Source organism: Pseudonaja textilis, chromosome 4, assembly GCF_049901715.1.
Source record: "Pseudonaja textilis isolate UNSWEBS1 chromosome 4, rPseTex1.2, whole genome shotgun sequence".
NCBI lineage: Eukaryota > Metazoa > Chordata > Lepidosauria > Squamata > Elapidae > Pseudonaja > Pseudonaja textilis.
The window spans coordinates 9567986-9583334 of record NC_141993.1 but is presented as its reverse complement, the minus strand read 5'-3'; the positions used below and the strand labels follow the sequence as shown (position 1 = coordinate 9583334).

Below are 15349 nucleotides of genomic sequence, written 5' to 3'. Positions count from 1 at the left end.
TGACTAAACACTGAAGGCATCACAGAACGCTGTTACCTTCCCACCAAAGGGAACTATTTTTCTACTTGCATTTTCACATGCTTTTGAACTGCTAGGTTGGCAGAAGCCGGGACAAGTAATGGGAGCTCACTCCGTTACGTGGCGCTAGGGATTCGAACCGCCAAACTGCCAATCTTTCTGATCGACAAGCTCAGTGTATTAGCCACTGAGCTACTGGGTCATATTTTGGTTATACTTTAATATAACATAAATGTGCTTGGTAAACAACTACATAACTTTTGTCATAACTTTTTAATGTGTTTGTTTATTTCATAACTTTTGTGTCATAACTTTTTAATGTGTTTGTTTATTTCATTTGGGGATGCTATAAAATGAATGGGAAAAAGACTGGAGGGAAGCATGACCACTTTGGGGGACCTCCAGACAAGAGAACATTTGGAGATGTGAGATACCTGAATGTTCCAAGACAGAGCTCAGCTTATGCTTAAGAGTTTTTTTCAATTTACAGCAGTCATATTGTGATGACCTGGGGCATGGCGTAAAGGCCACACAGTTGAATAAGCAAGAAGAGTCCCTTTATTATCTTCAACTTTGCTCCCAATGTCCCCGTTACCTTTGGCTGGAGAAAAACTCTCCCAGGAACAGTCTTTATTCAGTCCGAAAACAAAGTACATACAAACTGTAAATAAAAATCCACACAAATCATGCTGCAGTAATTAACTTGACAGGGAAGGGGAAGGAATTGTAGACTTGAAAGCACAACAAAACTCACACACTTGGGAAGATCCCAGGAACCCAGATAAGCCTTGATGATACCAGATAAATTCACAGTTTGCTCCCAACAACTTGCTGTGTGCAGCTTCCCTTTTTAAACACTGTTTTTCCCAGCTGCAGCTAATGAAGGGAATCAAGGCCGTTTCCTCCCCCGTAAGCCACGCAACTCTCATTGCTCCCTTCTCCGTTCCTCCCTGCGTGCTGTAGGATGAAGAGGGGGTGGGCCTGAGTCTTCCTCTCCCTTGCTCTCCCTTGCCCCTGCTCTGCCCAGCAGAACTTTGCCCTTCCCCAGTTTCTTCCACAGCCACTGGAGTCACACTCCCACACCCTTGTCAGCTGCTCGGCCTCCCCCTCCGAATCAGATTACAACGGGCATGACACATATAAAAGCCTTGTTCCCTCTCTTAAAGACTTCAGATTGAGTATCTTGGACAAGTTCCACTTGAGTTCCTGCTTTCCCTACATGAGTGGGCCTCCCCTTACCTGTGACAGTGAGGTTTTATCAAAACATGTTCCTGAACTTGTAATTTCACAGGCAGAGAGAGTCAAGATCACGGCTCTTTGTTAAACTGGTTTTATTACCCACATTAGAAAACCACAAAGATTCAGCAGGTTTTGGCTCCAATCTATTTGTGGCCCAGATTCAAGTCCTACCTGAGCACCTAAATGAATGGAGAGTCATTTTCCTAGGGAAAAGAGCTGCCAACATCTGGGCATGGTTACTTCAGGGCCCTTGACCGTTTTCAGCCTGGATCTGTCTGGTCCTCACATGCACGCTGCTTACACAGTTTCCATAAACATTTTGATAACTGTTTCTTTTGTTGCTTCCTATTACATTACCCTGGTTATTTATTTAGATTTTCAAAACAAATACAGTCATTGTAAAGCTTTTTTGGATCTCCTATTACAGTAGGTTTTATTCCTTCATCTTGCTATTGTAACTGATGTAGTACGCATGTTGTCTGACATGCAGGCGTTTTAATTTTCCTCATTCACACATCAAAAAGGGCGTTAATGATATCACGTTCTTTTCTTTTTTTAAAAAAAAAAAAAGAACACCTCTCCTCATGAAGGATATGTGCATCTTGTTCTGTGACTTTAAACCCATTTTCCCCGTGAGTGTACGTGGTTAATGGCATGTTCGAATACACCCGTTGCTAAATGCCTTGAAAGAACTGCTGGAAATGGAGTGGAATTACCAAAAAGGTACAAGCAAAAGTAGAAAACATTTCCTTTAAATCTTATTGTGCCAAAGAGAATCTACCATCCAGATTCTTCTTTTTTTAAAGGAAAATGGATATAATTTAGGCAATTTTTTTACAGTGCAAAGCCATTCTTCTTCCTCCTCCTCTTCCTCCTCCTCCTCCTCCTCCTCCTCCTCCTCCTCTCAGCAAACCCCTCTCCCTTCTATCCCTGATGATGTTGCCTAGTTGGGTAATGAAATGTCTGCAAGAAAATACCCAAGTTCAGAGAGCACTAAGGACCCCACACTTCACCTCTTCCCTCTCCTCTTCCTCCTCCACCTCTTCTTCCTCCTCATCTCAGCAAACCCCTTTTGCTTCTATCTCTGATATAATGAAATGTCTGCAAGAAAGCAATTAAACTCAAAGTACACTAAGGAGCCCACAAACCACCTCCTCCTCTTCTCTCTCTGATGCCATCAACTAGTTGGGTAGTGAAACATCTGCAAGAAAACAACCAAGCTCGGAGAACTCTAAGGACCTCACAATCCTCCTTTCCCTCCTCCTCTCTACATTTCATTTGCATGTGTTAATTCCAAGTGCTTCTCTCCTGAACTAAGGAACCTGTGGTTTCTCCCAACATAGCCCTACCCTAACCATAAGCCCACACTGTGGTTGAGATTTTAAGATAGCAGAAACACCCAGAAGGCTGGCGTTTTCCCATCCCTGCTCTTTTCAGTGCTCAACTTGCCATGGGTTATATTGTCTTGGTTACATATCATGCTCCTGGGTGTCTCCAGAAAAGGCTCCAGTTAGGAGGCCATCAAAGCCAACTCTTGGCTGAGTCTACTTACAAAATGAGAGCAGCCCTTCAGAATGTGATCAAATTATGTCGTAAAACGTGTGTGTGTGTGTGTGTGTTTTCTTCCCTTTTAGAAAATGAAATAACCTTTTATAAGGGACACGGTGGAAAGGTCAGCAGTTCGGCGGTTTGAATACCTAGCGCCGAGTAACGCAGTGAGCTCCCGTTACTTGTCCCAGCTTCTGCCAACCTAGCAGTTCAAAAGCATGTAAAAAAAATGCAAGTAAAATATAGTTCCCTTTGGTGGGAAGGTAACAGCGTTCTTTGCGCCTTCAGCGTTTAGTCATGCCAGTCATGTGACCACGGAGACGTCTTCGGACAGCACTGGCTCTTCGACTTTGAAACGGTGATGAGCATCACCCCCTAGAGCCAGAAACGACTAGCACAGATGTGCAAGGGGAACCTTTACCAGTAGAATAGATAGGAATAGAATAGAAATAGAAATAGAAATAGAAATAGAATAGAATAGAATAGAATAGAATAGAATAGAATAGAATAGAATAGAATAGAATAGAATAGAATAGAATAGAATAGAATAGAATTTTTATTGGCCAAGTTTTATTGGACACACAAGGTATTTGTCTTGGTGCAAATGCTCTCAGTGGACATAAAAGAAAAGATATATTCATCAAGAGTCAAGAATCATCAGGTACAATATTTAATCATAGTCATAGGGTACAATCAACAATCAAATCATACTGGGAAACACTCCATATAAATCGTAAGGATACAAGCGACAAAGTTACACCCATACAGTCACAAGTGGGAGGGGATGAGTGATAAGAGTAATGGGAAGACTTTGTAAATAGTTGGACAGTGTTGAGGGAATTATTTGTTTAGCAGATTAATGGCATTCAGAAAAAAAATGTCCTTGTGTCTAGTTGTTCTGGTGTGCAGTGCTCTATAGTGTCGTTTTGAGGGAAGGAATTGAAACAGTTTATGTCCAGGATGTGAGGGGTCTGTAGATATTTTCTTTTTGTTTCGTGCACTATACAGGTCCTCCTCGGTGGAAGGCAGGTTGGTAGTAATTGTATTTTCTGCAGTCCTAATTATCCTCTGGAGTCTGTGTCTGTCCTGTTGGGTTGCAGAATCAAACCAGACAGTTATAGAGGTGCAGATAAAAGACTCAGATCAGCAGCTCCTTGGGCTGATCTTTCTGAGTTGGCACAGGAAAAACATTCATTGTTGTGCTTTTTTGATGACATTTTTGATGTTAGGTGTCCATTTTAGGTCTTGTGATATGATAGAACCCAGAAATGTGAAGGTCTCTACTGTTGATACTGTGTTGTCTAGTATTGTAAGAGGTGGTGGTACTTTTTAAAAGCCAACTCTTGGCTGAGTCCATTTACAAAGTGTGAGCAGCCCTTCAGAATGTGATCAAATTATGTCGTAAAACGTGTGCATGTGTTGTTTTTTCTTCCCTTTTAGAAAATGAAGTAAGAACTTTCCCAGTCTTAATTAGTGACCAGAGTGAGATCGTTGACACTAATGGAGCCGGAGATGCCTTTGTAGGTGGTAAGTACCTTTTGCATGTGATTCTGTTTGGAGATCTATCTGTTCTTCACCCTTCTTCCTCTCCTTAACCGGCAACTTCATCAGCCAATGTGATGACAAAGGGGTCGGTGGTTTGTTCGTTTTTCCCCCAAACAGAGAGCATCAAGTTTGTTTTTTTGCAAGCCTTCATTTGCATCCCGAGAGTCTGTTTTAATGGATTGTTAATTCTCTCAGGGGAAAAAAAAAATGTGTTGGTACCTTTAGCAGCATCTACCTTGTTTTCACAAGATTAATTGTGCCTGTCAGAATGTTGCGTAAAGAAAACGGCCTCAAATGTGCTTTGTTGGAGTCCTCCAAATTCTAGTCTGGCTCAAAAAACCTTAGCGCATTGCTCTTCTTTTTAGCAGGTTGTGGCGAATATTGCAGAGTATGAAAATAACTCATATTTGAACCTTAAACTCCCCACCCCCAGTTGCATCTGTTTCCTAGGCTGATGGTGGGTAAGTGCCCCTCCCCCAAATGATACGCTTTTAAGAGTCAGAAATAGCAGAACATCTGCTCGGATTTATATCTGATCTCAATTTTTCTAAAAAATATTGGGAAGGGATGACTCTCGGTCCGCATTGTTTAAAAATGCCTCAGATAAATCAAACCCTCCTGTAGCTGCAAAGTTATCTTGTTGACGATAAATCTCTGCGTCCTGCAACAACAGAGGGTCTTTCGCTTTGAACATGGTTAGTGCTGAAAGCCCTTAAAGTTGTCCACAACCCTCTCCTTATTTTTCTCAAAACCCAGGACTTGTTCTTATGGTGTGACTATGGTTGTTGTTGCCATACCAGAGGAAGAGAATATATGAGAGTCTTCACTTCTTGGCTCAAGTCTGTAACAATCTAGGTTTACCTTGAGCTGCCAATCTTGTACTATCAGGTCTGCGTTGCAGAACTCTAGACTGTCCCTAGGTGGCAGCAGCATGGTTCAGAAAACACAAATGTGGCTGCCCTCTGGTGGTTGTTTGGATATTAGCCCAAATGTGACAGAAACAGAATTCTCCTTCTCTTCCTCCTCCTCCTGACCCAAAAGACCAGAGGATGGTTGGTTGAAGGTTTGTTCTGACCAAGGTTTCCTGAGACCATAATTAAGCACATGTTTAGTCCAAACAGTTCCTCGAGATAAGCACCCACCTTTCTCTCCTTTGAATTGCTGCCAACAACTAAAGGGCCAAAATAACATTAAAAAAAAAAAAAAACCAACCGAGTACAAATTCCACACAGAGCTTCAAGGTTTAATCCAAACAGAACGAATGACTTTGCTTCCTGCAAAGGTTTCTTTACCTTTGCCTGTTCTTTATACCTTAGGGGAGGGGCAATCACTTCCAAGCCTTACTTCTGAGTCGCCCCTTTTGTCCTAGCTGCTGTTGCCTTCTAGCAGCTCTGCGCACATGCGCACTGGGAACAGGCTCCCCTTGTTCCTCTGCCTCACTGTTGCCAGACTCTGGAGGCTCCGGAGGCAGCACCCCACTCCCAGATGGTCCTGGCCCCATCTCTGCATCAGAAGCAGGACCCTCATCCGAGTCCTCCCCAGACTCCCAGACTGGTCCCCGTTCGTCCCCACTGTCCGATTCCACTGCTGTCTGCATAGGCTGCCGGCGAACCACAACAAAGTTATCCTAAAAGCATTTACCTGTGATGACCCGGAGTGTAACACAAATGTAACAAAATCCAAAACGTAAATAAATGTCCTTTAATGCCTCCGATTTGGCCCCACTGTTCAATAATTCTCAGCTGGAGATAAAACGCACTCAAAAATAGTCTTCAAAAGAAAACAATACAGTCCAAATTTAATGAGCAGATAGAGGTGAAATAAAAAAGCAAACAAACTACAATGACGAAATTTCCACAAAGGAACAAGAGAAGGTATTTACCAAATTCAAGGAGATAGTCAAAGCACCGTCGGTTGGAAGGACGCCAACCAAGATAACTTCAGACCAAAATAAAACATGCTTTGTTTCCAGCGTTTGCCAGTACGCGGGTCTAAACTCTTATTCAGCTGTCACACCTGCATCCCATGAAGAGGATCAAGACCCTCTCCTCCTGAGAAGACCACATTTCTCCTTTATCCTCTCTTCCCTGCATGCCCTAGGATGGAGAGGGGATGGGCCTGGGTCCTCCTCTGACTGCTCAGCCGGCCTCTGCCCTTCCCCAGCCTCCTCTACAACCTCCGGAGCAACACGTCTGCTCCCTGTCGGCTGTTCCTCCTCTCCCTCAGAGTCAGTCTCCACCAGGGGCATGACATTACCTGTGTTATCGGATGATGAGCTCATTCTATTCCCTAAGCTTTGTAGCAAGGAAAAGCAACGATGAGAACCAGTTGGAGAGATGGGATCATAGATTCCCCGTTCTTCTTTTAGTAGTAGCAGTTACCATTAGAAAAAGCTAAGGCCAGACAAGGCATTGGGATTGAATTCCAAATACGTTCTGTTCTGAAGGCATTTTTAGCTAAACTCCATCCTGGAGGTAAACAGTAGGAGGCTTCTTAATGGACTTGCAAAATTTGTGTAGCTTTACTGAGAGCTGATCTCTCCAGGTTCTGCTTCCAAGGGGCAATATTTACTTAGCGTTAACAGATGGAAAGCAACAGTTTTATATAAAGGGCACTGAGTGTAGCAGAGAAAATCTACCTAGTTCTCTGTACTCGCGTCTGAATATTTTGCTGGCGACCAAATAGAGATTTTTTTTTTTTAAGAATGAATATTTGGAGGGTTTAGACTGTTTGGAAAAGAAGAGAATTGATGGAGCCAATTATTCATTCTTCATTTGTCAGACTCAGGAGAGTCTGCATCTGTGGGATGGCACAGAAAGTAAGCTAAGTAGGAGAGCTAGAGAGAAAAAGTTCTGGCAGACTGTGTGTGAGAGAGTAAAACTCGGTGAGAACCGGCTGCATCCTGAGTAAGAACTAAAAGTAGAGAGAGAAGTATGCCTTGCCTAACAGAGTGTCTGAGAACCAGATTGACTCTCATCACGAGTTGCAAACCTAAAACTTTTATTTCCTGCTTTATTTCCGGACAGTCCAGTTGCCTCGTGAAAAAAGCCCCTTTGGGTTATTTCCTGCATAGAACCACAAATATCTGATCTTTGAAAAATCCAGACAGATTTAATAGCAAAAAATCTTGATAGGAAAACAACAAAAAAAAGATCAAACCAAGCAGAAGTCAAGAAACGGAAAATGGAGCGATCCCAGCAATGTTGGTGATTTTTTTTTTTTAACTCTAGAACAAATAACTGGATTTCTGTACTGCTAATAAACCTTAAGTCTTGTGGACTTCAACTCCCAGCTGTGCTGGCTGAGGAATTCTGGGAGTTGAAGTCCACAAGTCTTAAGGTGGCCAAGGTTGCAGACCCCTGCTTTTTTAAGGATTAAAAAGAGCCTTCTTAAGAAAATCACATCAGTGTTAACAAATAAAACAAATATCAGCAGCACCAGGGGAAAAAAAAAACTCAGCTGAAAATACTAATATAATATAACCCAGATCTGCAGCTAAGAACCAAGGACAGAATCAAGAAGAGATTCCTCTTATGCATCCCATCCTATTTGATTTCCTGCTTCGTCCAGGGAAGCCCCCTTTCCGGTGGCACGTAACAACCGGTATGGTGAGTGCACGCTTCGCGCGGGTGCTCTACAGTTTAAAAAAGCACATTTTCAACTCCATTGCTTACCTTCTACTGCAGCCCCTGGGACTAAAACAGCTGAGGCGCCGCGCAAATCAGCTGTGCTAAAAAAAAAAACAGGAAATAAAGCACAGGAAAGAGTAGGGGTGCGTGGGTGGGGCCAAATGCTCACCAGAACTACTGTTTCACCCAAACCAGTGCGAACCGGTAGAATCCCACCCCTGCCTCTTTCCAGATGTGGGGGCTACCTGCACTCCCAATTTAAATGTCATTGTCAGGATTCCGGCAGTTGCCCCTATTTAAATCATGAGTCTCGAGCCAAACTTCCAAAACTTAAAAAGGATTTAATTCATATTCTCCAATGGGACACATCCATAGTCAAGACTCATCAAATCATGCTCTCCAGTTAAAATTTTGCACGGGAGAAACTTCAGTCACCTAGTTACTATCTTTGAAAACATTTATGGAATGCACTTTCGGTTTGCAAGCTGCCACACTGCTCCTTCCTCCCTTTCTGTTGGCAACTCTAAAAAGACCATAGAAATATTTTATGGGTTGACAGTGATCTAGTGCAAGGGTCTCAAATGTTGGCAACTTTAAGTCTGGCGGACTTCAACACGCAGCTTTGCTGGCTGGGGAATTCTGGGAGTTGAAGTCCACAAGTCTTAAAGATGCCACAGTTGGAGACCCCTGATCTAGAGCTCTCTTTGGTGATATATCACTAAGGCAGACAAGCTCCATATCACCCCCTTATGCTGTGAGTTGGAATATAAGACAGGGATTTTATAATCCACATCCCATAAAATTGGGAAGATACGTTGCAGATATTTTTACAAGTCACTTGACTTGCTACCAGTTCCTATGACTTTCGAGGCTGGAAACTTTGGACTAGGAAAGAGGTGTGTGAAAGCAGCCATTCCTCAGGTGCAGCTTCTCTACTCACAGGAAAGAAAAAGGCCTCAGGAATGGAGCTAATGGAAGACCTCTCCAAAATTCCTCTCTTTGCGTAAATTACTATCAGCCGTCCTGGACTTACAGTGGTTCATTCAGGGACCGTTCAAAGTTGCAGCAGCATTGAAAAAAGTGACTTACGGACGTTTTTCACAACAGTGGCAAGAAAGGTTGTAAAATGAGGCAAAACTCACTTCACAAATGTCTCACTTAGCAACAGAAAATTTGGGCTCAATTGTGGTCGTAATTTGAGGCTTACCTGTATTTTACTGCCTGGAAACCCAAGTTAAACAAAACCAAGTAGTTTTCTCGAGCAGATTCCCAACAATCCTCCACTTCTCATTCCTTCTCATGCACAAAATCTGATCTAAATAATAATAATAATAATAATAATGATGATGATGATGATGGATTTTTTTTCCGCTCACCATCCAGCAGGTGATTTCTTAGTAACTTTGGTGGCAGGTTTGGAGCTGATGTAATTTGAGGAAAGCAAGATTTAGTCGAAGATGCATTAAGGGGGATATAGCTGGCGAGAACTGACTGCCTCTAATTTGGTCCTCTGGTACTGCATATCTGTTCTCCCAAATATACCAATTTCCAAGGAGCTAGTAAATTTTAGGAGTGATAGAAGAAGAGGATGACAGAATAACAGTGTTGGAAGGGACCTTGGAGGTCTTCTAGTCCAACCCCTGCTTAGGCAGGAAACCGTACACCATTTCAGACAAATGGTTGTCCAATCTCTTCTTAAAAACTTCCAGTGTTGGAGCATTCACAACTTCTGGAAGCAAATTGTTCCACTGATTAATTGTCCTCACTGTCAGGAAATTCCTCCTTAGTTCTAAGTTGCTTCTCTCCTTGGTTAGTTTCCATCCGTTGCTTCGTGTCCTGCTTTCAATTGGTCAATCCCAGCGGTATGATTCAACTGGTGTAACAACCGGCTCATTGATAGCACGCACGTGCGAAGTGTGCGCTTTGCGTGCGTGCACACTATTTAAAAAAAAACTCATTTTCAGCTATAATACCTACCTTCTACTGCAGCCCCCGGTGAGTAAAACAGCTGAGGCATGGCCAAACCAGTCTGCTGTGCGAATCAGCTGTGCTCCAAGACAAGGAAATAAAGTACAGGAAAGATTAGGAGCGAGTAGGTGGGGCCAAACGATCACTGGAACTATCGGTTCGCTCGAACTGGTCCGAACTGGTAGAATCCCACCCCTGGGTCAATCCCATCTTCTTTGTAGAAGCCCCTTAGATATTGGAACAATGCTATCATGTCATGTCATATAATATTCAAAAAATGAACGGCAGAACATTCAAAAACTGCCCGAAAAATTCATATGGATATCATTTTAGCCTACATCCCACCTCCATTTTGTGACTTTATTTATAACATCCATTCCAGCATATTCCCACCTGGAATTCTCATGATGACTAGCAGCTATCAGGGCCATCTGGAAAGAATCCCATTTTTTCCCCCACATAAAATATAGTCCTCTTCCAACTACCGGTTTGGCGAACCAGATGTAAAATTAGCATCCGGTTAACGCAAACCAGTGTGAACCGGTTGCAGCCCACTGCCTGTTTCTCTATCTGTTTGACTATAATTTCAATGTTTTTTTTTTTAACTTTCAATCCAAGCCATTATCGTAATTAGATGTAATATTGCCAAGAAAATATATCTAAGGTCCAAATGTTGGGATCAGTTGTGATTGTAACTCGAGGACTACCAGTATATATGGAACTGATTTTGTTTCAACAATTCGATGAAACTACATGTCCCTCAACTGACAATAAGAACCCCCTACCTATTCGATACCTCCACTTTAGTTCAAGAAATCTAAATTTCATGATAATAACCATCAAATAAAGAAATGTACAGTGTTGTTTTTATTTTTTTATGTTGTCCAGATTTTGGCAGAGAGACCAAAACAAGGGCTACATCAAGAAAGATACCCTCTGGCTTTTCTCTTCAAGCCTTAGGAAGTTGCATCGAATAAAAAAAAAACATGACAGTAAGACGATCATCATAATTAAAATACCTGTCACAGATTATTTCCCTCTCCTCCTATCCTAATTTCGTTGTCCCCTAGGATAAATCTGCTTCTCCTTCGCCATCTGACAGCTGTAAAATATGCGCCTCAGATGATTGCTAGAGTAACTTCATTGTTTAAAAAAAAAAAAGATAGCTGATTTTCTGAAAATCCATTGCGTTGTGAATGGCGCCTGGTGCAATCTTTATAAATGAAGCAGAATGAAAAATAAAGACCGTTGAGGTGAAGAATGTTTTAGCTATTGCCGTTTTTCCTTTCAGCCGAAGATAAGTATAAAAGAGATTAGCTCAACAAGGGTGTCTGGTTTAACCCTTGCTATCTCTTCTTGCAATTCTATTTTCACTCCCTCAGCCTTTTTTGACTGACAGCTACTCCAAGGAGGAGGAGGAGGAAGAGATTTCTAACAGGAATTTGGCAGATTTCCCTCTTATTGTATTAGAAAAATTATTCTTTGTACGAAGAGATGTTTTGACTGTCTTACAGTTTTTGATCTAGTCATAATGGTGAGTATCAGCTTTTTGAATATTGCAGGCATGTTTTCAAATACTAAGTGGGGCCCACAAGCACAAAACATAGCTTTGCGTTCCCACACGCTAGGTGGAGAAGGTTCAATAGCAGATTCTGCTGTAGTGCCCATTACTCTTTCAATTCAAAATATTTTTCATATTCGCCCATATTTTTTTTTAAAAAAAACTATGTGAGGCAAAGATGACCTTATTTCTTTTTTCTTCTTCTTGCTTCTTCAAATTTCACTATTTTTATTTTCATGACTCCTTCTCTTATCTCCTTTCTCATGCTCCAGTACAGCAATGACAAACCCTTCAGTCTGAGCTTATCAAAAATTCAGAAAATGTCTACTTTGATTCTGTTGGGCTCTCCCTCCCTCTCCCTTTCTACCTCCCTCCCTCTTCCTCTTTTTCTCCCTCTTTCTCTCCCTCTCTCTTCTCTCCTCCCTCTCTCTCTTCCTCTTTTTCTCTCTCCCTCTTTCTCTCCCTCTCTCTCCTCTCCCTCCCTCTCTCTCTTCCTCTTTTTCTCTCTCCCTCTTTCTCTCCCTCTCTCTCCTCTCCCTCCCTCTCTCTCTTCCTCTTTTTTCTCTCTCCCTCTTTCTCTCCCTCTCTCTCCTCTCCCTCCCTCTCTCTCTTCCTCTTTTTTCTCTCTCCCTCTTTCTCTCCCTCTCTTTTTCTCCCTCCCTCTCTCTTCCTCTTTTTCTCTCTCCCTCTCTCTCTCCTCTCCCTCTCTCTTCTTTTTCTCTGCCTCTCTCTCCCCCTCTCTCTCCCTTGCTCCCTTCTTCTCCCTCTCTCTCCCCCTCCCTCCCTCTCTCTCTTCCTCTTTTTCCCTCCCTCTTTCTTTCTCTTCCTCTTTTTCTCCCTCCCTCTTCCCCTCTCTCTCCCTCTTCCTCTTTCTCTTTCTCTCCCTCTCTCACATACACACACAAACACACACCTCAAACAAAACAGAAACTATTTTCTGTGCAGGCATTTATTTCTTTTAAAAAATACAGTCCACTCGTTCTGTGGTGCTACGTATTATATATAAAGAAATGTCAAATAATTACCAAAATTAAATACCAGTAAGTTCATCTTCAAGAGGGCCTGGGGGTGCATGTGACATCACTTCTTGTGCAACTTGCATTCGGTCCAGAGACTGCGCAAGAGCACATCCCACTCATGCATGGCCTCTGAAAATTGCACAAGAGCTGGGTGAAGGGTAGCTGTGTTGGAAGGTGGTAAGCGGTGGGTATAGTGTAACAGGAGAAAAAAGAAAGAAAAAGGCACCAACCTCCGATGCTCTTTGGCACAGTCAAAGGTAACAACATTACAACCACAACTTTTTGCTTTTACACAACAGTATGTACAAGCCTTTTTTAATAAGGATAAGCCTGTCTAGCTTACAAAAACACAATCAAAGTTTCACTTATTTATTTTTTTCTCACTGCCAACACAAAATTTGGAAGGAATTTCAAATTAGAGACAAAATTAAATATAATCTTTTATTTGGATCAAAGAATTGTTTTGACCATCTCAGCTTCTCCTTGCTGTTGGGAATAATATATCATTCATTGTTATATTTTCAAATCTAGTCAGGGCTCTGGCACTTACCCCCATTTAAATCATGAGTCTCAAGCCAAACTTCCAAAACTTAAAGACGTATTAGGAGTAAACATGCCAGCGCTGCCTGGGTGTAACCGACTCTGAAACACATCATTCATTGTCACCCTTGACCCTAGTTTTTCCCCACCCCCGGGTGTATCGTAATTCATATTCTCCAATGGGACACATCCATAGCCCAGAGTCATCAATCACGCTCTCCAGTTACAATTTTGCATGTTGGAAACTTCAGTCACCTAGTTACTATCTTTGAAAACATTTATGGAATGCGCTTTCGGTTTGCAAGCTGCCGCACTGCTCCCCCCTCCCTTTCTGTTGGCCATTCTAAAAAGACCATAGAAATATTTTATGAGTTGACATCTGTAACATTTTACCAACGTTAGAATATTATTCAGCATTCCTTAAAAAACCGTCAGACCTGCGTATACCTAAGTACTCATTTTACACAGACAAAACTAACTTAAAGCTTTCTAACAGTTCATATATCTTTTTTTTTTTAAATCCATCCTGATTCATTAAACCATATTTAAGTCACTCCCTCCCACCTATCGTCATAGAATAAGGAACGCTTTCCTCCCATTTGTTCCCAACTTTTAAGAGTCCTTGCTTGACTCACACAGAGAGACTGGCGGGCTCTTTCTTTATGTTCTTTTTCTCTTCCCTCCTATGAAATACATACAGGCTGTTCTCAATGTTCAAACATCCATTTAGGTGACCGAGGTTACAACAGCACTGGAAAAAAGTGACTTACAACCGTTTTTCATACTTACGACCGTTGCAACCACCCCCAGGGTCACGTGTTCGAAATTCAGGCGCTTGGCAGCTGACTCCTATTTATGATGGTTTGCATGTCCTGGGGGGGGGGGGTATCATGTGACCCCTTTTGCAACCTTACCAACCAGCAAACTCAGCGGGGAAGCCAGATTCACACCCGTGTTGCTAACTTAACAACTGCAGCGTCTGCGTGTTTGAAAATATATTATTCAACAGCTAGAAGACATTCTTGTACTCCTCTGATTTTAGATGGTTTTTAAACGGTTGACATTTGTCCTTCTTTGGGAAGAAGGAGGCTAGGAGTAGCTAGGCAAACTGTAACAACCGCACTGAAAAGGTTGCAAAAAAAATTGTTGTGGTGCAATTGAATTTGATTATGAAATAAGCATTAGCCGGCACGTGGGGTGTTTGATAAGCAGTGCGCTCGTGTGTTTTCTCTCGCTCTCAGAGATGAGAAATATAGATACAGAGTAAAAAATTATTGACACTTCATAGGCTGTTTGTTCCAGCTTCGGAGTCTCCCGCGGAGGTATTTTTATAACAGCCGCATCAATGGGTCTCTTTCCCCAGCACTTTAGGTTTAACGGAGTCGAATCAATTTTTTCCCTGGCTTCAAGTAGCTGTTACAGAACAAGCGAGACATCCTAATCAAGCCGTGGATGTGTTTCCTCAAACTTCACATTGATTTTTAACTTGGTTTGAGGGAAGCAGATCTTTAGCCTGGCATCCAGGTAGATGAGCAGAGCAGCAGGTTTGTTTTGGGTTGTTGTTGTTGTTTTTCATTGCCATCTGTCTTAAATGGGGAAGATTCAGCAAAAACAGCAGGAAGGTATAAATCAAAAGGGCTGAAATGGAAGCCTTAAAAACAGAGAGCTCTTAAGAAGCAGCAAGGAGGACAAAGTTGCATCCAGCAGTTGTGTAGAATAGGGGTCCCCAACCACCGGGCTGCGGACCGGTACCGGTCTGTGGAACATTTCCTACCGGGCCGCCGATTTGCTGGGCGCCGCCATCTTGTTTCGATGACAAAAGTGCTTCCGGGTGAGCTTTTTCCGGTTTGGAAAGTGGTGTTTGGGTCCTGAAGGAATCCTCGCGCCTTAGTTTCATCGAAAGGGGGGAGAGTGGCGGCTTCGAACGAAACTAAGGCGTGAGGATTCTTTCAGCACCCAAGGCAAGGCGAGCCGAGCGACCGTCCCGAAGCGAAGCCCCGTCGACCAAGGTACAAAGGAGGAGTTGAAGGTGGCGGGAAGAAGTGCGGGACGGCTGGCTGGCCGGTTGCTCGGCTCACCTTGCCTTGGTCATGCGTGCTGATGCCGGTACCGGGCCGCGGATCATTTGGTGATGCCATTACGGGGCGCGGCACAAAAAAGGTTGGGGGCCACTGGTGTAGAAAATGTCTTTGCACAAGGCTGATGTTTTTCCAGTGACCTTTTCTGGGGAGGTGAACATGTCACAATAGAGGTTCTGTGATGACCCGGGGCTTGGCACAAAG

General features: G+C 42.8%; 1 protein-coding gene across 4 annotated transcripts in view; it reads left to right on the top strand.

Moving 5' to 3' along the window:
• Positions 1-15349, top strand: part of ADK (adenosine kinase) — a 239474-nt gene that overhangs the window by 212572 nt on the left and 11553 nt on the right. For all 4 annotated transcript variants that reach the window (XR_015743669.1, XR_015743670.1, XM_026710963.2 and 1 more), the window contains exon 10: positions 4246-4332. Coding sequence is in view for 2 of the 4 variants with exons in the window: in XM_026710963.2 (XP_026566748.1) it covers positions 4246-4332 (87 nt within the window). In the remaining 2 variants the exon portion in view is untranslated. The remainder of the gene's footprint in view (positions 1-4245; positions 4333-15349) is intronic.